This window comes from Embiotoca jacksoni, unplaced genomic scaffold (assembly GCF_022577435.1).
Source record: "Embiotoca jacksoni isolate LCO1_2020_lvr unplaced genomic scaffold, fEmbJac1.0.p SCAF_19, whole genome shotgun sequence".
NCBI classification, from domain to species: Eukaryota; Metazoa; Chordata; class Actinopteri; family Embiotocidae; genus Embiotoca; species Embiotoca jacksoni.
Genome location: NW_027185329.1, coordinates 1,835,089 through 1,855,361, shown reverse-complemented (window position 1 = coordinate 1,855,361; position 20,273 = coordinate 1,835,089). Strand labels below are relative to the sequence as shown.

The 20,273-nt window shown below is 42.7% G+C and overlaps 3 protein-coding genes and 1 non-coding gene across 6 annotated transcripts in view; all 4 read left to right on the top strand.

Moving 5' to 3' along the window:
• Positions 1 to 991: 991 nt before the first annotated feature.
• On the top strand, positions 992 to 6,062 carry fetub (fetuin B). Its single transcript, XM_069152984.1, has 7 exons — positions 992 to 1,271; positions 2,705 to 2,818; positions 2,930 to 3,017; positions 3,256 to 3,422; positions 3,700 to 3,813; positions 4,221 to 4,307; positions 5,001 to 6,062. The coding sequence occupies exons 1-7, from the start codon at positions 1,071 to 1,073 to the stop codon at positions 5,745 to 5,747; spliced, it is 1,518 nt and encodes a 505-aa protein (XP_069009085.1). The 5' UTR covers positions 992 to 1,070; the 3' UTR covers positions 5,748 to 6,062.
• Positions 6,063 to 7,387: 1,325 nt separating this feature from the next.
• LOC138200380 (fetuin-B) lies at positions 7,388 to 11,986 on the top strand. The gene is made up of 7 exons (XM_069152983.1): positions 7,388 to 7,769; positions 8,096 to 8,209; positions 9,055 to 9,133; positions 9,454 to 9,620; positions 10,371 to 10,484; positions 11,046 to 11,180; positions 11,567 to 11,986. Exons 1-7 carry the CDS (start codon positions 7,572 to 7,574, stop codon positions 11,816 to 11,818), a joined length of 1,059 nt encoding a protein of 352 aa, XP_069009084.1. The 5' UTR covers positions 7,388 to 7,571; the 3' UTR covers positions 11,819 to 11,986.
• A 1,973-nt stretch (positions 11,987 to 13,959) lies between these two features.
• trnah-gug (transfer RNA histidin (anticodon GUG)) lies at positions 13,960 to 14,031 on the top strand. Its single transcript has one exon. It is a non-coding gene; the product is annotated as a tRNA-His (tRNA).
• Positions 14,032 to 19,081: 5,050 nt separating this feature from the next.
• The window catches only part of nos1apa (nitric oxide synthase 1 (neuronal) adaptor protein a), a 143,004-nt gene continuing 141,812 nt past the window's right edge, over positions 19,082 to 20,273 (top strand). For all 3 annotated transcript variants that reach the window (XR_011178401.1, XM_069152982.1, XM_069152981.1), the window contains exons 1-2: positions 19,082 to 19,634; positions 19,995 to 20,066. Coding sequence is in view for 2 of the 3 variants with exons in the window: in XM_069152982.1 (XP_069009083.1) it covers positions 19,530 to 19,634; positions 19,995 to 20,066 (177 nt within the window). In the remaining variant the exon portion in view is untranslated. The remainder of the gene's footprint in view (positions 19,635 to 19,994; positions 20,067 to 20,273) is intronic.

Genomic DNA, 20,273 nt, shown 5'->3' with positions numbered 1-20,273 from the left:
ATTTACATTGAGGATCTGTGCTTCAAACTCTAAAATCAGCCGTATGATCGGTCGTGACCCGATGATCTGGCTTCTTGCATAAGTGTACCTGATAAAAAAAAACATTGATTTCCAGGCAGGTGGTTCAATGAGTTGTGTATTTTGTTGAGGGCAAAGGTCAAATGTTTCACTATCACTGCATGCCAATCTGGGAGGACCAAAACTTGAAAAGCGATTTTGGGGTCAAACTTCAGGCATGTGTACACAAGTATATGTCTATTCACGTCATTTCATTTCTACAACTTCCAATAAAAAGACAAATTTATAAGTAATTAAGTAATATTAGTTCTCGAATTTGTATTCTCACAACCTCTAATTGCAGTTATCAGCGAAGATTGTGAAAAACTTCACAACTTCAGTGAGAGGTTTAAAACTTGAAATTTTCCTTTTAAAGACCTTAAAGAAAATGCACCAGCTAATGGAAAGCTGGAGGCAACAGGCTCTGCTGTGACATAATCAAGGACAGTAGTGACCTCATTCCTCTTCAGTCTGCTGATTAATTGATAATAATAATCAATTAATTAATATCATTATGACCATGGTGCTTCTTTTATATGTAGATTAAGTCTTGTCCTGGATTTTTAAACTAACTTCAAAGGATCCAGTGAGGACCCCCCCCCTCCCTCCCCTCCCCTCCCCTCCCCCCAATCGATCCCACAGAAGATGACTGCAGGGCTGATGATCTCCCAGTTGATAAGCTCCCATTGTGCAAGTGTGCACGTTAGCTGATTGGCTGGCAGATGAGATGAGATGCAGCATTCCTGAAGAGTGGGCGGCGAGGGGGGAGGCGGGAGGGGGTCAATGGTTATATTTACCTGAGATGACAGGACAGGGAGGGGGGGGGCGTGTTTTTTGTTTTTTTTTGTGGGGGGGTCGAGGGGGTTTGTGAGTGTGTATACAGTAAACAGCAGCAGGATATAAAAGCTCAGCCTACCTCTCTCTCCGGGCATCTCTCCTTACCGGTGTGTGTGTGTGTGTGTGTGTGTGAGAGAGAGAGAGAGAGAGAGAGAGAGAGAGAGAACATAGGAACCATGAAGACCTGCGTGCTGCTGTCGCTGTTGCTGGCGTTGGGATGCGTGAACGTCCGGGCTGCACCGGTGGAGCAGGGCTCGTGTGAAGACGCGCAGGCGGTCGGCGCCGCCGGACTGGCTCTCACCAAGATCAACCAGGCCCGGCAGGAGGGCTACATCTTCGGCCTGCACCGCCTCTCCAACGTCCACATGGCAACACATGTAAGTCACCGAGCTCTCTCCAAGTGTGCTGCAGCTCTTTTGTTTTTTTTGTTGTTGTTGTTTTTTTTACCTTGTGGAGTTTAGACCAATGCTTTTGGAGGCACCGGACTCATGGTTTGCACTTCACAAGGATGAAGAATGAATGATTTAAGTTGAAAACAAAGAGCAATTCTTTTGAACTAAAACTCATAGATTTAAAGTTGGTTGGACAGAAAATTTTCCAGCAGCACCATCGGAAACAAGAAATTCCATTAAATAATAATAAATAAAAAAAATTCCAAGTTTAAGTCAATTATTCGTGAGGGGTAAACTGATTGTTGGCTAATGCGATTGGTTTAACAAATAAAAGATCAGAGGACATTTGTTTAAAATATATATTATATGATTATATATATTCTCTACAATCAAGCTGAAAAGTAAAATAATATTAGTATTATTTCACAGTTCATATTTGACCCTGAGGGGGATTTTGCTTGAAGTATGTGCTGAGTGACTGCAGGTATATACTGTAAAACTGGATGTAGTCTCCAGGTCTAAAAAGAGGAGTCAATAAGGAAGTGCTTTAAAGTGTAGTACCACTGAGGGCCACTAGGGACTCCAGAAATATCTCTGGCTCCTTATATTCAGAAATCATCAACTTCTGTCCTTGAAAAAAAGTAAAGTAAATGTTTTTCCAAGAGTCATTTTAGTGTCATTAGCTATTAGGCCTCAAAGGGAGCTATTTTTATGGGGGGGTGTCTGTTTAAGCAACATGCCTGGGGGGGAGGGGGTGTCAGGTGGCGAGTGCATAGTGTCCTTGAGCTCCCAGTCAGATCCACCCCTCGTCCAAATATGGTCACTTCTGGCTCCAAAAAAAACTAAAACAAGATGGCGACGACCAAAACGCCAGACTGGAGGCTCCAAAAAGTGTTTTCATAAAACTATTTACTCTGACCAAAGTTCTTCTTTCTGTCTCACTAAAGGTGTGATGTTATCTCCTACATTCAAGGTTCAATAAACAATCCTTAACTACTATTAATGTTAGTGAATATGTTATGTTTGCGCAACGGCTCTGTACTGTAAACACTGATATTATTTAATTTGCTTAAAAAACTAAAAAAAAAAATTCTCAACCACGTGTTGAATAAGGCCTCGATTGGAAAACCTTTGAAAAATGACGTCAGCTTGGGTGGAAAGGGACGAGATTATAAACCAGGATTCGGTCTGCTGGAAGGACACCAGACAAAGAAGCGAGGCTTAATGACAGGTTAACCGTTGTCATGGAAACATCGCTACCTGACGGTCAAAACTTTTTTTTAAGGCTCGTGCAGTGGCACCTTTCTCCACCCCTTGGGGAAGATCATTTCCTTTAGGAAGTTAGAGTGTAAATACAACACAGTGTGTGTACATTCAGTGTGTGTGTGTGTGTGTGTGTGTGTGTGTGTGTCTCACAGGGAGACACCGGCGTTGTTTTCTACCTGACTCTGGATGTTGTGGAGACCAACTGCAGCGTTCTCAGCAAGAAGGACTGGAAGGAATGCGAGATTCGTCCCGTCTCGGACACACCGGTTAGAAAAACACACGTGGACACACTCACGAAGTCATTCGTGCTCGCAGCGTGTACTAACGTTGCCTCACCTAAATATCGCATATGCTCATGATTGCGTTTGTCTTTGCAGGTGTATGGACAGTGCAAAGCTGCCATCTACATCAATAAGGTGCACAGAGTGACGCGTCTCTACAAATACGACTGTACTGTCAGACCAGGTATAAAATATATATATAATAAATGCTAGAAAATTGCTTTAAATTAAACTTAAAAAAAAGGGATTTCTAGCTCCGCATTCAAAATATAACACATTAAAAAAAAAAACAGTTCCATGTCTTTTCCAATTGAAGTATTTCCCCAAGTTTGAGTCTCAGAATTTGTATTTAATTCAAACTTGTTGACGTGTTGTGCAGTGGAAAAACAACACTTAAAACCTCCTTTTCCTTTCCCGCTCAGCTCCTGCAGCTCGAGTGACCAGAATATGTCCCGACTGCCCGTCTTTCGCGGCCATGGACGACGCTGATGTTCAGAAGACGTTGTCTCTTTCACTGGAGAAGTTCAACAAGGAGAGCGGCCTGTCCAATCGCTTCGCTCTGCTCAAAATCACCCGCGCTACCTCCGGGGTGGGTTCTCCACTTATAAAAAAAAAAAAAAACACATATGTAAAAAAAAAAAAAAAAAACTACATGGACACAAAGTGGAGAATAAAGTGGTTGAAGAAACTTGCACATCTTGACAAGTAAAATTTGCATCAAATCACACAAAGAAGCTCCTGCACAAAATATACACTCCTCTGCAGTTCACTCACCAAACCAAAGATTTTACAGTTACGCCCATTTCCTTTCATTCAAAGCTTTATTTTTCTTCTCTGTGTGTGTGTGTGTGTGTGTGTGTGTGTAGATGGCCATGTCCATGTATTACAACGTGGAGTACACCATCCAGGAGACCACCTGCGCCCAGAGCGCGGGGGCAGCGCCGGCTGATAAATGCCCCCTCATGGACTGCGAGTTCGCTGTGAGTCACGACAAATATGTTTTTTGTTCGAACTCTGAAATGACGCACAATAATCCTTCACGTCGACTCGTTCCTTTTGTTCATCAGTTAAACACTGAGTCCGTTTTTCTATTATCATTTGCTGAATTAAGCCCGTTTTTGGCTTTTATTCTCACAAAACCTTTTGAAAAGAAATAATAAAATTAAACTTCCCAGAGTCTGGTAAGGTTTTGAAGCTCCAAAACAAAGACCCTCTAAAGTATCGTCTTTCTTCCCAGAGCTCTGATCCGTTGGCTTTTAGCTTCAGTTCATAATAGCAGGAGATCTCTTTGAAATTCAGTTTATTAAACTATTAAACTCTTAACGAAGCCGTTCCTCCGCTCTCTCCTCTCTGACTTGATTTTCCTGATCTTCTCTCCTCTCCTCAGCACAAGGGCTTCTGTAAGGCATCGCTCTACACCTCTCCCTCCGGTGACGAGGACATCAGTGTGGATTGTGAGCTCTATGAGCCCGAGGTAAGACTTACCGAGCGACGGCAGAGCGTCAAATGGACCCGCCAGATCTACTACGTACTATCTAACGTGAGATAGTCACGCTTTGGGGCTGTCAAAGCGTGAAAGTTACACACGTTTTGGCACACGTCAATGTCACGTGACGCGGGATCATGTGACCAAGGTCCCGCAACCGAGGTTTTGAGACCGAGCAGAAAGGGCATTGTTTTTGGGCAGTATTAGGAAAATAGGAGGGGTGGCTTGGTAGCATTTGTCACAGATTGCCATGCGGCGATGTGACGATGAGATTTAAATGGAGAAGGTGACAAAGTTTTTCTTGAGTTGTCTTTTGTTTCCAAACTCCAACCATGCGTTTTTCCTGTAAATCACACGGCTCTAAATTTAATTTTCATCCACTACAGGAAAACGTGTAACTTTCACACCTAGACAGCGCAAAGCGTGTCTATTTCACACTTCGCTGCGATACCTTGTTGCAGCGAGACATCATCTCTGAACTATTTGAATGTCTTTCTGTAGCATCCTGTAAGGGGGGGGGGGGGGGAATAAATGAATGATTCTTTAAAGAATTTAATTAAAGCAATTACATTTTAAATGACTACAAGATAGTCCTGCTTTCTTTTTATGGAGTTAAAGTTATCATGTAGTAGAAGTCACACATCTTAAATCCCGTCCGTTTGCTAAAATGTTCTCCTCCAGGCTGCTGACAGAGAGAAGAAAATGCACCGGCTGGGCGGCGCGACCGACCACAGCCACAACGACACGCACCCACACAGCCAAGACCACGACCAGGCGCACGCCGCCGACCCGTCGCACACGCACGACCACGAGCACGACCACACCAAGGCCCACAATCACCACGACATCACCCACAAGCACGCCGACGACAGCGACCACCACCACACGCACGACCACGACGCCGGCACCAGCTACAGGCACGCCCACGCCCACTCCCACGACCACGGCCACGGCCACGACCACGTGCACACTCACCACGCCAAGGCGCACAACCACAGCGGCGACGTCGCCAACCACCACCACGATTACAAGCACGCGGACGGCGCGCACACCCACGAGCACGACCACGAGATCGCCCTGGACCACGACCACAAGCACGTTCACCTGCACCCGCACGAGCACCACCACCACCACCACGAGCACGAGCACGAGACGGCGTCGCACGACCACCCGAAGGGCGCGGTGAGGACGCTGCCCTCCCTCGACCAGCCCATGACCCTGCCGTCCTTCCCCGACGTCCCCGCCAGAGGCCCCGAGGTCGGAATCGCCCTGCCCGCCAAGCCCGACCCCGAGATCCCCGGACAGACAGAACCCTTCATCGAGGCCTTCCCGACCACCGTCTCGGCCCAGTGCCCCACCCCGGCGGCGGGAGACGGCATGGTGGAGAAGCTCTTTGCCGAGGACCCCTCGTTCAAGGCGACTGCATAAAAGGAGGCCTCTGGGAAACTGGGACTCATCTCAGAAATGCACAAAGACTGAAGTGAAGACAGGAAAACTATTTGACATTTACCACATCGATCTAACGCACCGTGTGGGAAAATAAATAAAAAAGCAATATCATTACTAAACTGATAGTTTCCTTATTAACATCCCGTAAAGAAAACTGACCGTAGTCGCATCTCCAACAGCAGACGTGTTCATATTGAGTTGCTGTACAGTCAAGCCAGTAAACGACTAGTTTTCTATATTTTTATTTTGTCTGTTCTTGGATGCAGAAAAATAAAAAAAATGATATCACAAAAACTGACGCAGTGTTTTTATATTGATCAAAAACAAGCTGATCCATTCCACATCTATGTGTACCTACAGAGGTAAAACCATCAATTAAAAACGCGAGACCTCCACATCCTGCAGGATCCTCTCAATCTGAATAATATTCAGCTTTTAAATCAGAATACATCAGAATTCACACTATAAAATATTATCCTCCTAATTCATGAGAATATCTAAATTCTGGGAAATGTGGGGGATGCAAACTAACATCGAATATACAAGGATGAATCAAGCAAAAGAGCAAGTGTTCACTCAAAGCATGTTCATGGCCACTGCCTTATTGCTGCTTGAATCTATCATGTTGCTATAGTACCACCTAGTGGTAAGATACATTAAATTCATAGGAAAAATGGATTTGACCTGTATGTTTCAACTTAATCTGGTTGCAGTAGTAATATGTGGAAGAATTCTTACTGTTTATATGTAATAGGTCAAAACACTGTCTGTATTTTTCTTTGCTGAAACAAAATATCATAAGCAGAATTAATGCTTAACGTTTTTGTAGTTTTTCCACACCAGAAGCAGCAGCAGCTTTGCAACGGTATAAACTACGTTCATCCAGTCTGTGTGCATCAGCTTTGTGTACAATTATTGGTGACATCAGTTTTACACACTCAGCATACAAGCGCTTATCTGGCATCTGTAGGTCTGACGGGATGCAACTCTGATTGGTTGCAAGAGGGAAACATATTTTTGTATCAGTAATGACACATTGTAGTTTCAAGTGAGGGGTTATATTAAAGACAATAATAAAAGACAAATATAAAAAATAAAGTTTGTAAATAAGGTTTGTTTGGGGTCATTCTGGGTTTGACTGACAGTAAAATGGGCGCCGACTGGTGGGCGGGGCTTAGTGTTATCAGGTTTTCCAACCCTCAATCCCTCCAAACTCCACCCTCTTGTCCAAATATGGTCGCTTCTGGCATCAAAAAAATCTGAAATGCCAGACGACCAGCTTCACGAACCAGTAACCCCCCCCCCATGGAGTGCCACCAGTAACTGACATCCAAATGGACCGTGGGCGAAGTGGCCTCTGGTGCAGAAGCGCTGTGCAAAAGTTGTATAACGTTGGTTCTTGTTTTCACCTCACAGTTCTAAGATTTTCTTCTCCACAAGGCGTTATGGAATTTCTGTATCCTACTTTACTTTACTTTTACTGTGGTTGAGTTCGTTTCTCCTGTTCCCCCAGTGCACTATGACCCCCTCAGTCAGTCCGAGCCAGCCATTGGCCTGCGGAGCAGCAGATAGCAGCTGTTTACTCATCCTTTTGGGGAAAGAGGTGAAAGTCCAGCATCCGTCTCAGTCGACCAAATTCCCTGTAAAAACTAGATTTCCAGACCAGCGCGTGTGTCAGTCTAAATGTTCAATTATCTATCAGGATCGCCTTTCGTTATCCAATTAGGGTCAAATTAGTTTTGTTTTTTTTCATTGGGCCCAGTGTGTGTATCTGTGTGTATGTGTGTGTGTGTGTGTTAGAGGATGAGTGTGTACCTGCTGGTCCTGTGTCTGGCTTTGCTGCAGCAGGAGGGGAAAGCGACGCCAGACCCGCCAGGCTGCAGCAGCCCTGATGCGGTGAGGGTGGCGGAGGAGGCGCTGGAGCAGATCAACCAGGACAGGACGACCGGATACGTCCTGGGCCTCAACAGACTGTACGAGCTGTCGCACACTCCAGAACAGGTCGGGCTGAACGCTCGCACATACACACACACACACACACACACACACACACACACACACACACACACAAACAAACACACACACACACACACACACACACACACACACACACACACACACACACACACACACAACATGACAACATGTTTGCATGTTCAGTGTGCTTGCAAAGACAGAGGGTGGAAACGATTGATGCAAAGCCGAGAAAATAAGAAATTAGAAGTGCTTATTAAAAATGTGAAATTGCAATGTGTGTGTGTGTGTGTGTGTGTGTGTGTGTGTGTGTGTGTGTGTGTGTGTGTGTGTGTGTGTGTGTGTGTGTGCAGGAGAAAGGTGGGTCGCTCTACAAACTGACGATTGATGTCATGGAGACCAAATGCCACATCACCAGCAGGAAACCATGGAAACAATGCAAAGTCAGAGACATTGGAGATATTCCAGTGAGTCTCATCTTCATTCAGCAACATAATGAGGGCTTTTTTTTTTTTTTTTTTTTTTTTTTTTGCACAGTGCCACAGAAAAAAAAAAGCTCAACACAAGGCCAAGCTATAACTGATTTTTCAATATGATGCTATTTTGGCTATTTTTTTTATATATTACATGAAATGTACAATTAGTCATCTAAAAAAATGAGAAATGTCCAACATTTAGAAAGTTTTACAAAAATATTATAAGAAAAAATTATTTAAATTACTAGAAGTAAAAGTACCCATCATGCATGATGATAATGCCTTTCCAGAGTCGTCTATTAATAATACAGAAGTTTATTTTTTTAATTGGATACTATAAATAATGTTGCAGTTTGTCAATGTACTTCATACACTCGTCGGTAGTTTAATAAACCTCAGCTTTATAATTTGCGTGTGTAATACCTTGTATGTCCACTGGGTGTCGCTATGGTAGCTCACTGTTGTGGGTTTTGACTTCTGTGGTGCCAAAGTTTTTGTGTCACATCTCGATTTATCGCCGGAGACTCAACATCAGACTCAAGTAATAGATTCAGCTCTTACAAATCCTAATAAAAATAGAAAGTAGTTCGTGTATTTGTAAATGTGGAGTCGAATGTTTAATATTTCTTTTTGAAATAACTTTGGAGCAAAAGTTTAAAGATGCTAATAAATAATGTAAAGTTGCATCTCTGCCAGGAGAAACTCATGAGATCTGTTTGTTTGTTTGTTTGTTTGCTGACCCGGTTTTTTATTCATTCATTTCAATATATTTATGTCTTTATTATTTCATCCGTGCGTGTATCTTTACCTGCGTCTTGTGTTTTTACATCCTTCAGGTGTACGGGGAGTGCGAGGTGTCCGCCCACCTCGACGCGCGAGTCCAACTTCAGAGCTACTCCTGTGCGCTTCGTGAAGGTAGATCAAAGTGTCGCTTAGACTCGTTTCACATCAGGAAAAAAAAACAACCTCATTAACAAACGTGTCGGAGATGGAAAAGGGTTCCAGGTCTGTTCTGTTTACGCTTTAGCGCTTTGATTTTGATAAAAGTCAGCGAGTGTGTGAAATTAAAAGACGTTTTGCAGACATGGAAAAATGTCCTGGAGGATTTCGGACATGTCCAGTTGCCTCTGAATAACACTTAAACATCTGGATAGAGCCAGCTGTCAGAGTGAAGGAGAGGGACGCCCTTTGCCCCTCAGCTTGACCTTTGACCCCTCTTCATCCCTGTGTTTCAGTCCCTGCCACCGCCGTGGTCGACGTGTGCCCGGACTGTCCGACGGCCGAAAACTTGAACGAGCCCGTCGTCAAGGAGACGGCCAATCTCTCCCTGCAGAGGTTTAACGACGAGAGTCGCCTGGGCAACTACTTCACTCTGGAGAACATCACGAAAGCCAGTTCACAGGTTACAGAAAAAAAAAAAAAACGTAATACTCAAGCGATTAACGAGTGAGTGAACGAGGAGAAAGGAAGGCAAAGAGTTCAGTGCAGAGATTAGGGTTCATTTTTCCAAACCTTACGACCACATTTTTCTACAGATGTCTCTTGTTGCAGAGTTCGTACTTCTTCTTTAGTGTCTTTGAGCTTCATCTTTCTGTCCTCGAGGGGACGCCTTCATTCTTTCTGTTGTCTTCAGACGCTTAAAACAAGGCCCTGTTGCAGCTTTTCACTTTGAAAAGCAATCAGTTTTAAATATGAAGCACTTTAATCTGATTGATTGTTTGTTTATAACCAACCTGGCTGCACCACAGGCCTGTCAATCAAACAGACACGCCCCCAAAATATGTCTTTTTTAAGCTTATTTTCTCATTAATGACCGCCAGAAAAATAACAATAGGGAGCAATTTCAGCTAACAACACCGAGATAACTCATGGAGAAATTTTATTGACTGAGAATTTCATGAGACCAGTTGAATGGGAGTCAATGGAGGCTTTTTGGAGGCCGACCTCTAGTGGCACTCGGTGGTATTGCAGCTCAAGGCACTTCGGCATTGGCCTCATTTTTCAAAACTGCGTCCAATTTTATAAACAGTCTGTGGTTATAACCAGCTGGTTGAGATTACGCAGGTTCATGAATGTTGACCGGATTACATCTTAAAACTCACGTGCATGTGCGAGTCGGTGTTTGCGTTACGTCTTTGCGTGGTTTCCTCAGTGGGTCGTCGGGCCGTCCTACTTCGTGGAGTTCACCATTCTGGAGACGGTGTGTTCGAAGAAAACCGACGCCGGCGAGCTGAGCAGCTGCCCGCCGATGGACTGCCAGTTTGCGGTGAGTAGCGCACAAACGAACGTCATAGAAAGTGTTGACACTTTGCTTACTCAGCAAAATTCTTCCAATTTCTACAGCACGAAGCTTGAACATAACGGCTGATCGTTGAACGTGAAATTTGCCCTGAGATTTATTTTAGCTGTTTAGATGCTCTAAGAATTCCCCAAAAACTTTAAATAAAACATGTTTATTGTGTTTAGTTTCGTGAGTACAAATTTAAGACTCAATAGCTAAATCACAGATGTTTCAGTATCGGCGTACATGTTGGTCGATATGAAAACGTTTTTATTTATTTGGGGTACTTTTAAATTGTTCTTTTCCATTGCAAAAACGTCATTACTGTATTTACAGTAAAGATACGTTTATATCTGAATTATTTTTTTACTGCCGAATATCAGTATTAGTATTAGTCCCAAAAATGTCAGCATCTCGTCTTCGCTTTTCCTGGTTGTTGTTATTTGTGTTATCCATCTAAAACACCTCCTTGTTGCCAAATCTCTTCTGGCTGCTGACCAGATGTCATAAAAATCCAGCCTCAACTCACTTCTTTTCTCTTCTCAGCATCGAGGTTTCTGTTTGGGCTCCCACGTTGCCCACGAGGACCAGTTTGAATTCAGAAACCCCGTCGGGAAAAAGGACAGCTCCTTCCAGCATCAGAAACCAGTAGACGTGAAGTGTGAGATTTACGAACCTCCGGTAACTTCACTATGAGATTTAGTGAATCGTCAGAAATTGAAAAAGATATTAGATTAGATTAGATTAGATTAGATTAGATTAGATTTTATTAATCCCACAGTGGGGAAATTTTGTAATAATGATACTGAGTGGAAATATCCCGGCGTTAAACACAGAGTTAGATTTTGGGAGTTTATTTTCTAAATGAATCTCCAGCTTTGTGTTCAGCGAGACTCCTCATCATAATATTGTTGGTGTTCCTTCGCTGAGCGTTGAGGAAGCACGATTCAAACATGACTCCCGGTGTTTTGCTTTGTTGCCGTATTACCAATTCCCAGCATGCTTTAGTTATTTCTTCGTTCCTTTCTAATGTTCCCTGAGATCAGAAGAAGCTTTTTCCTCTCCAGGCTGCAGCTGTGGAGGAGCAGGCCCACGCCAGAGCAGCCGGCGGGCACACCGGGCCTCAGCACCGCAACCACACACACCTGCACCCCCACGAGCACACGCACTCCCCCGGCCCGGACGCCCCCGTCTCCGAGCCGCGGGGCCTCCTCGGCACCGTGGTGGATCGGCCCGCCTCTCCCAGAGCCGCCCCGTCGGCCGAGTCCTGCCCCGGACCCCGGAGACACAACCTGGGTCTGGAGAGACTCCGGATCTGATTGGTCGAACCGGCGGCGGCTGATCGTTCAGTTGAACTGCATGTTGTAATTAGTTGAGAATAAATTGTGACTAAAAATGTGGGGAGGACAGTAACTTATACCAACAGTAATCAGTGTTATTAATTATGTACCATTGATTGCTTGATTAAAGTGTTTACACAGCTGGAAGTTGGACATAACTTGAATTATTTAAATATAGTATGTGTGTCGGTTTAACTTTGTATACTTTAAGCTATAAGATAATGGTTATTCAATTAATCAGGAAAAGGTTACTTTACTTGAAGCTGAGATTCCTCCAGGAGGTGTTTGGGGAAGTTGACAGAAACATATAGAGGCATATAAATAAACATGCATAAAATCCAACAAGCTCCTCACAACTCCAGAAGTTGCCTGAGAATCGTCACTTTTTTAGGTTTCAAGCTTTCCACGTTTTTAATCGTTGGATGTACGGTGTTACCATGGAGACATGGGTAAACAGGAAGCGCTAATAGCAAATTCGGCACATTTTAATTGAATGCTGCCAGTTTGCCAAAATGTAAACAGGGCTCCAGTTAAAGCTATAACTACCTGATGCGATGCGGTAACCTTTAATAGATCTGGTATCTCAGCTTTAATCACCCGTGATTCAACTCCCACTCCACAACATTTACCTTTCGGATGTAGATTTGACAGAATAGATAAAACAGAAAAGCTTTTTATAATACAACCCAATGTTAAAGATTAAAACAGTGGTTACCAACCTGTTGGCATTTTAACATCTTACAAAAATCAATGTAGTTATTGAACTGGGATTGAGAGTAGCTGTGAAGCTAAGTAGCTTTTAAGGAGACATTTTTGTTCGTCGTCATCGTGTGAAAATGTCAGACCGACCAACGCTGACATTTTTAGCGAGTCAGATACTGGCTGCCGCCGCAAGAGACATCAGGGAACTGTTAGAAACAGCGACAGCGGACTATGAGGAGGAACTTTCAGTTCTATGAGAAAATGGCCGACAACAGCACCAAATGTGAAGTTCAGTTGTGCCGCACAGGTTTGTACATCTTATAGTTACTCACTCAGTTTAGAGCGCGTGTGGGAAATGTTTTGCACGTCAAAAAAAAATCTCAAGGTACACAAGAAAGTTTTACACAAATAAAAACCTGCTAATTACGCATCAGAGTCCGGACCGGAGACGAACTGTACGGTTGAAGGTTTTTTTTTTTTCACATTAACGATTAGACACACAGCATTTATGTTTTCAGTTTTTGTTAGTTTGCAGCGGTAGTAAATGGAGTTATTGAGTTTTTATTTATTTTTTATTTTTTTGCTGTTCACCAGTAAGAGTTTGAATGTAGAGATGCATGATGTCTCGTGGTGATTTAGTTACACAGCACTTCACACCTCCTCTGTTATAGTAGAAATTTAATGTTGATGTTTTTATGACTGTAAGAAAAATGTGTTGGTCATTTCAGGACCTTGGTGTTACGGGATTGGTCATTTTTTTTTTTATCGTGTTTTATTGTTGAATTGTATTTTGCCTTGTTCTTTGGTATTTTTTAAATAATTACAAATTCAATTTTAATCAAATTCTGCCTTTGTTGAAGGTTTTTTTTTAATTTATTTTTTTAACTCTGCTTTCAAATTTAAATATTATTTTTTTTTATATCGATTTGCATTGTTTGTTAATACAATGCAGGAACCGTCATCTCGACATAGGGTGAAGGTTTTTATCAGGAGATTGAACACTTCACAGGTAGCGAATAGACGTAATAGAAGTTTAGCTTTTGAACTCGTGCTAAAATCACAGATGTAATATCACAAAAGAGTTTTTGTTCCATGTACTTTTAAACCACAAACAAACCTCATCAGACTTTTTTTTTTATATATATATATATATGATTGTTTAGTCTTTCTTTAGATCTACACCTTCATACACTATAGTGTTTGCATACTGCTGTGCTGGTAGCCTACTTCATGATCTGAACACTTCCTCCACCAGTGAAGTTAATGTGAAGTTAAGATCACTGAGCTGTGAAATAGTTTTATGACGTCATGGTTAATTTTTAACTCATCAAGCGTCCCCCAGCGCGATATCATTTTCCCCTGCAGCCAAGGATCCGTTTTAACTGCTCACATATCACAGTCAGTCCACAGGACAGCTCGCCGTGATCGTATAGTGGTTAGTACTCTGCGTTGTGGCCGCAGCAACCCCGGTTCGAATCCGGGTCACGGCACAATTTTGAGGCTCAATCAAATGTCGCTTGGTATCACCGTGAAATTAAAAGTAAACGTTTCCCTTTACGAGAAAACGGGAAACGAAGAGTCGACCATTAAAAACAGATTCACTATAATATAGTAAGTCTGTAAATCAACTCATATTTAGCCTTCCGCTCCAAAAGGAAGCTTTTATACATAAATGGACACTTTAGACTTAAATTTAACAACATATGAATGAGCTACAATACGATATATTAGGATGATAACCATACATATGAAAGGGATTAATCGTTGTCTACTTTCATTTAGGTAAATACCATGAAATCTTAACTGTAGGGCCTCCCTGTTGCAGTAATTAAAAAATTTCCCCTCGGGGATTAATAAAGTATATACCTACCTACCTACCTACCTAATCCCATTGTATTGAAGGACTATTTACTAGTTATTATACGGGACTGAAAGAATCAGCCAATCAGAGCCCTTGTTGTGGGCACGCCTGTGACGCATGTGCTCGTTTAGGTGGGTGAGAGAGAGTCACCAGAGTTTCACTGTCAATCATACACGGGTGCGTTCACAGACCAGTAAGTACGATACGTAGTTCTGTGCTTTAAGTGTTTTATTTGTGTGTTAAGTGTGTTCAGCCACGGTTATGGTCAAAAGTTGTGTGCACCCAAAGTTAGCTGTAGAAAATGATTATGTCGTTCTGCAATGACTGAGTGGATGGTTTGCAGTTTATGTTCAAAGTTAAACTCGTTATTTTCTCTTCAGTATTAGCAGTGTTGCCGATATTCCTTTAGGTGAAGATGATTAAAAGTAAGAAACAAGATATTGCATTCAAAATGCATGAACAGATGCAGAGCTGGAGGTGCACAGTTGAAACAAACCAGCAGTGTTCAAAGCTACTCGATAAATGGCAGAAGAAGATCTGCAGCTGAGAAATTGATTTCAGTCTTGAAGTTACAGTAACTCAAGAAACGGGAGGAAAGCTGGAGTGTGTGTGTTTTACAGACATTAAAAAGAAAAATAGGTATATTTTCAAAGACAAACAAATGTGCGCTGTTTGGAGCCCCAGGAAATGGAAACAAGATAAAAGAGTCCTCACTGGTTTGAAATGAACTCCTGTATGAATCAATACTGTGAATAAAAGAAAATTAAAAAATAAAACAACAACAGCAGCAGCAGGTTTCAGTGTTTGGCTGAACTAAATGAACTCGTATAGTTATTGTGCGTCTTTCTTTATGTGCGGGTGCGACCGTATAACCGATGACACCTGTAAAAATAAAAAAATAATAAAAAAAAGCTTCTTCTTGGCTGTAAAATCACACTGGAAATTAATCATGCCTCCTTTCGCCCTCGATGGGTTCACCGAGTCAAGATGCTCACAACAGAAAAGCAGTGCTGTAATTTGTGGGCGACAATTTCATTGGCCCGTTAACACACACACACACACACACACACACACACACACACACACACACACACACACACAAGAAGAACAAACCTATTGGCTGGCCGAATACAAATTCATGTACTCATTTGTAAAAGAGTCCTCTGGCTGCCGAGCAACAAAGGGAGTCATTTTTTTTTACTGTTGGAGATCCAAGAAGAAGTGAACTCTCTCACACAGCTCCTACAGTTCAGTACAACTGCTGGACTCTGATCTTCAACATGTTCTCTGAATGGAGTTAATTAAAGGGAACTGCAGCAAAGACGAGGCCTCCTTTAATCTGTCTAAATGTTAGCGGGCCGTTAGAGTCTTTGTGAATATCGCCAGTCCTAACTTAAAATGATGTTTTCTGCAGGATGTATGACACGCAACATTTCCATTGTAAAAACAAAAAATTGAACACAACTACACAAGAAAACTTGACTGAAACAAAATCATACAACTCGGATAGATGTTTTCTAAATATTCTAAATTGTATAATTCAAAATTTGGGTCAGTTGCCCCGCACTTGTACCTGCACTTCATAATGTGTCCACACGGTGTCACCCTTACTTTTGTTTTGAATGAAATCACAGAAGCAGAGTTTGTCTGTTCAAGAAGACGTTTGAGGGTTTTTGGTTGTTTTGTTTTTTTGTCCTTTTACTGCTCTTTTAACTGCTCCACACATTGCGTCATACTGTTGGCCGACTAAAATGTCATCTGATCGGCCCGTCGCTTCGCTCCTGGCTGAAATATCGATTGAAGCCGTTTCATGAATTGCCATGAAATTGTGTGCAGATATTCCTGGTGTCCAGAGGATAAATGTTTTTTTGTTTTGTTTTGCCTTTAGTGATCCCCCTGACTTTTCATCTAGTGCCACCACGAGGATCACATTTGTGGTTTTGAAATGTGAAATATCAACAACTATCTGATGGACTGCCACGGAGGTGTTCCAGATGTTTTAGCACGCCGTAAAAGGTCAAACACAAAGCATTATTAAAATCGTTTAAATAAGCATGAGAGTGTAGAAGCCGTCGGTTGCTCTGAGACTCTTTAAAAAGTTACTTGTGAGCGAGCTGGAGTCGCTGCAAGTCTCATGTTTCTGTTTCCAAGCATCTCTACGGATGAATCCTCTTTTCTAAAAGACACTTTGCAGATTGTTCAACTTTACAGCCGCAGGAAAGAATCTTTTTTTGTTCTGCAGCACAAACACGTTCCTCGTTATATAAATCTGGCAGCTGTGGTTAAACAATTTTTTGTATCGGTTGTTGTTTACTTTGCATTAACTCCCATTCAATTTCAGTAAATACCAACCAAAGGACAGTTTAATTGTAGTTGTCATTTAACATTTTCTACCAAATTACACTCTAAAAGTTGTTTTTAAATTCTTTAAAGATATACGATTATCTTTCAAATTAACAGTTCAGTGTTTAACACCTCAATTCAGTAAATCAAACACTTGTTTTTCTATCTACAGTTTGTTTTTGATGTCGTGATTTTTACAGCGGTTTACTGTTCATTTCACGGACATTTTTTTACAGCGTACCATTAACCGTTGTCTCTGTTTCCTTCTGTATCAGCACAGTACAGGAATATTTCTGTGCTAATTTACAACTCAGTGTGAGCCGCACACGGCTTTTCTGTCGCATTAATATTACACGTTGCTACACAGCTTCGGGCAAAATTAGGAATGTACTCGCACCGCTGTCATTATTTGACTCGCTGCTTCGCTTTCTTGTCTGTGGATCTACTCCTCTTGTTGTGTGGCCCACATTCTTTGAAAATCACCATTATTTATTTAGCTGAAAAGGCCACCAATCAGTGTGTGTGTGTGTGTGTGTGTGTGTGTGTGTGTGTGTGTGTGTGTGTGTGGAAAGCGTCTTTTTAAAAAGTCAGCTGCTGGATTTGACAAATACCTGCACGGTGTGGAAACTAGTCTCACCTGAACCGAGTCGGACCACTTTTAACGACTAAGTTCCCTTCAGGTCAGAACCACGTAAGTATGATATCGAGAGTGATTTATTTTATTTTTTTTCCAATGCCTCCGTCCGTCCCGTTCTTGTGAACACGATATCTCAAGACCGCCGTGAGAGAATTTCTTCCAATTTGGAAAAAAAACAAAACAACCTCACTTGTCACCAAGGGTGAACTCACTCGTTTGATTTTGGAAAGGTCAAAGGTCAAGATTACTGCCCAATCACATTGGCCCTCGCTACACATTTCCTACACATTTTTGACAAATTTTAAATTCAAATCAAGGATGGACTGATTTGATTTTGGGAGGGGTCGAAGGTCACTATGAGCTCACATTCGTTTCCCACTGTGAATCCAATATCTCTTTGAGAAAATCTCTACAAAATCACCACAGAAGATTTCCAGAGCGTACTTTTAAAGTCTTGATTTGGCCTCCGAGGAGAACCGTGCTGTTTTTATGCACTGATCTAAAAAAAAACAAAAAAACAACCCCGTCCTTCGAGCTTACGCTTTAAAAGCCGGAGCCCTAATGAACAGATCAACGTGAGTTCGACGACCTGCCGAGGATTAAGTTGCTCTCTATCCTTTTTAAAGAGCCTTAAGAGCACTCGGGGGTCTCTAAAGAGGGCAGCCAGTTGTATTCGGAAATAATTCCTCACGCGGAGACGGCAGCTGCTCTCGTCTGGGGAGAAAGACATCGAGATGTCCCTCAAAAATACTGCGTGTAGATTTGAACCTTCACGAGTTGATAATATGAGAGCGTACTATCGAAACGTGTTTGAGGGGTTGAGGCTTTTTAAAGCTTGAAAGTTGAGTCTTATGGTTCAATCTTTTATTGAACAATTCAGTTGGTTCATTTTATATGTCAGTGAAAAAACAACAACAACTGGGATTATGTAATTTGTTTACCTTTTACTGCATGACACCTCCATATGAGCTGCGTCCCACTAAGGTGCTAGCAGATACGGCCACTAGTTGGTAGCCTTGTCCTTTTTATTTGCCTCCAGAAGCACAGTCCTGCAGTGATTACCCTTCACCAGCCTCAGCTCTGTTAATATTTCTTATTCTCATCGGGAACAGATCAAATTAGGTCTAATTTCAGCAGTGCTAAATTGCATCTCATTTTCACGGCAGTATTTCTGATCGTTTTTCCTCACGAGAGATAAATAAAGCACACATTTCCTGACATGCTTTTGAATCAGCCAATTAGAGGCCCTTTCTTTCTTCTTCTTCTTTTTTTTTGTTTTGGTTTTTTTTTTTGCATCTGCTAATAGGCAATTTATTTTCCCAGTGTGCACATTGTGCAGCTATGCAAGTTAATGTTTCACCACTGTTCTTTGCAAAGCCAGTAAATGCGGCTATACAACTTCTCAATTTGCAGGAAAGCCATTCAAGTTGTGTGTGTGTGTGTGTGTGGGAGGGGAGGGGGGGGGAGGGGGGGGGAGGAAAAGAGGGGCTGGTCCAAGAGTTGGAGCCCCGCCTCCATAGGGCCCACGCAGCCCCGCCCCTCAGACGGCCACGGTGCGCCTCTGTTCCAATGGAAACAGGTGGGATCCCCCGGACTCCTCCAATCACGCCCTCCCTCCGTGCAGGGGTGGGAGGGTAGTAGAGGAGTCCAGAACCGGAGGCAGGACCCGACCAACTTCCACACTCACCACCGGAAAAGTCGGGAAAACACATCTGTCCCCCCCCCACCCCAAACCCACCCACCCACCCACCCCAACACACCCACCCCTCCTCCCCGCATGACGCCGTCTCTGCCCGCCTGCGTGACTGAGTGTGTCTGTTTTTTTTTTTCCAACGCCGTTTTGCGGTGAACGTTAAAGCGGTGCAGCAGTTCTTCACCGGCGCTCCGGTGAAAGTTGTTGCCGCCACTTGGCCGCTGTTGAGAGGCGGTTGAAGCAGCGGTGCAACGCCGGGACGCTTCTCCGCGATGGACAACATCCACTGACCGGATTTTTTTTGGATTTAATTTTTATTCCTTGGATTTTTTTTTTTTTTCCACCTCCCCCTCCCTCCCTCCCTCCCCCTCCACCCCCCCACCACCGGTTTGCTTCCTCGTCGATGTCCTCTCGGTTCTCCCCTCTCTGGACGTAATAACTGCTCGGTTTAAAAATGCCTGGAAAAACCAAGTACAACCTGGTGGATGATGGACATGATCTGAGGATCCCGTTGCACAACGAGGAAGCGTTCCAGCATGGGATCAACTTCGAGGCAAAGGTGAATTTCACAAGCAACCTTTTCAGTGTAAACAGCCAATAGTTAACACTGCACTTCATTCAAATGTGTGTTTCCAAATGTTTTCCTTGTGTTTTGCCTCACGTTTAACACAAATAACGTCTTAAAAAAAAAAAAAAAAATGCTCAAGCTGACTGAAAATTACGTCGTTTCGAATCGGGAGAGATTTTTTTTTTTTTTTTTGCTTGCAATGAAAAGTAAGTTGTTTTTGCGAGCCGAGAGACGTTGAAGTTACGCAGAGTTAATTAAGCTCTTTCAGTGAATAACTAACTAACAAACAAACACTAAATTGTTTCACGAATGTGTTGTAACCTGTCATATTTTCACCCTCCCGGCCAACAGTATATCGGCAGTCTGGATGTGACGCGGCCGAGCAGCCGAGTGGAGATTGTGGCTGCGATGAGGAGAATACGGGTGAGTTGGGCGCCCTGAACAGAACTCCATTTAAAATCCAGCGGTTTTTCCCATATTTTCACTTTACAGCCAATACGAATATTTTTAAACCACGACATGAGTGCTTTCGGATTAACTTCGGTCCACTGCTATATTCGGCATGATATATGATTAAAATACATCTTATATTAGGGAAGTGTCAACTTTTATTTGTTGAAAAAGACTGCA

Excerpts from the sequence above, each read along its gene's own strand:
- fetub (XM_069152984.1), top strand. The coding sequence starts at position 1,071 with ATGAAGACCTGCGTGCTGCTGTCGCTGTTGCTGGCGTTGGGATGCGTG. Across the intron at positions 1,272-2,704 it reads ACGTCCACATGGCAACACAT|GGAGACACCGGCGTTGTTTT; the intron begins GTAAGTCACCGA and ends TGTGTCTCACAG. Across the intron at positions 3,423-3,699 it reads TCACCCGCGCTACCTCCGGG|ATGGCCATGTCCATGTATTA; the intron begins GTGGGTTCTCCA and ends GTGTGTGTGTAG.
- LOC138200380 (XM_069152983.1), top strand. The coding sequence starts at position 7,572 with ATGAGTGTGTACCTGCTGGTCCTGTGTCTGGCTTTGCTGCAGCAGGAG. Across the intron at positions 7,770-8,095 it reads TGTCGCACACTCCAGAACAG|GAGAAAGGTGGGTCGCTCTA; the intron begins GTCGGGCTGAAC and ends GTGTGTGTGCAG. Across the intron at positions 9,134-9,453 it reads CTCCTGTGCGCTTCGTGAAG|TCCCTGCCACCGCCGTGGTC; the intron begins GTAGATCAAAGT and ends CCTGTGTTTCAG.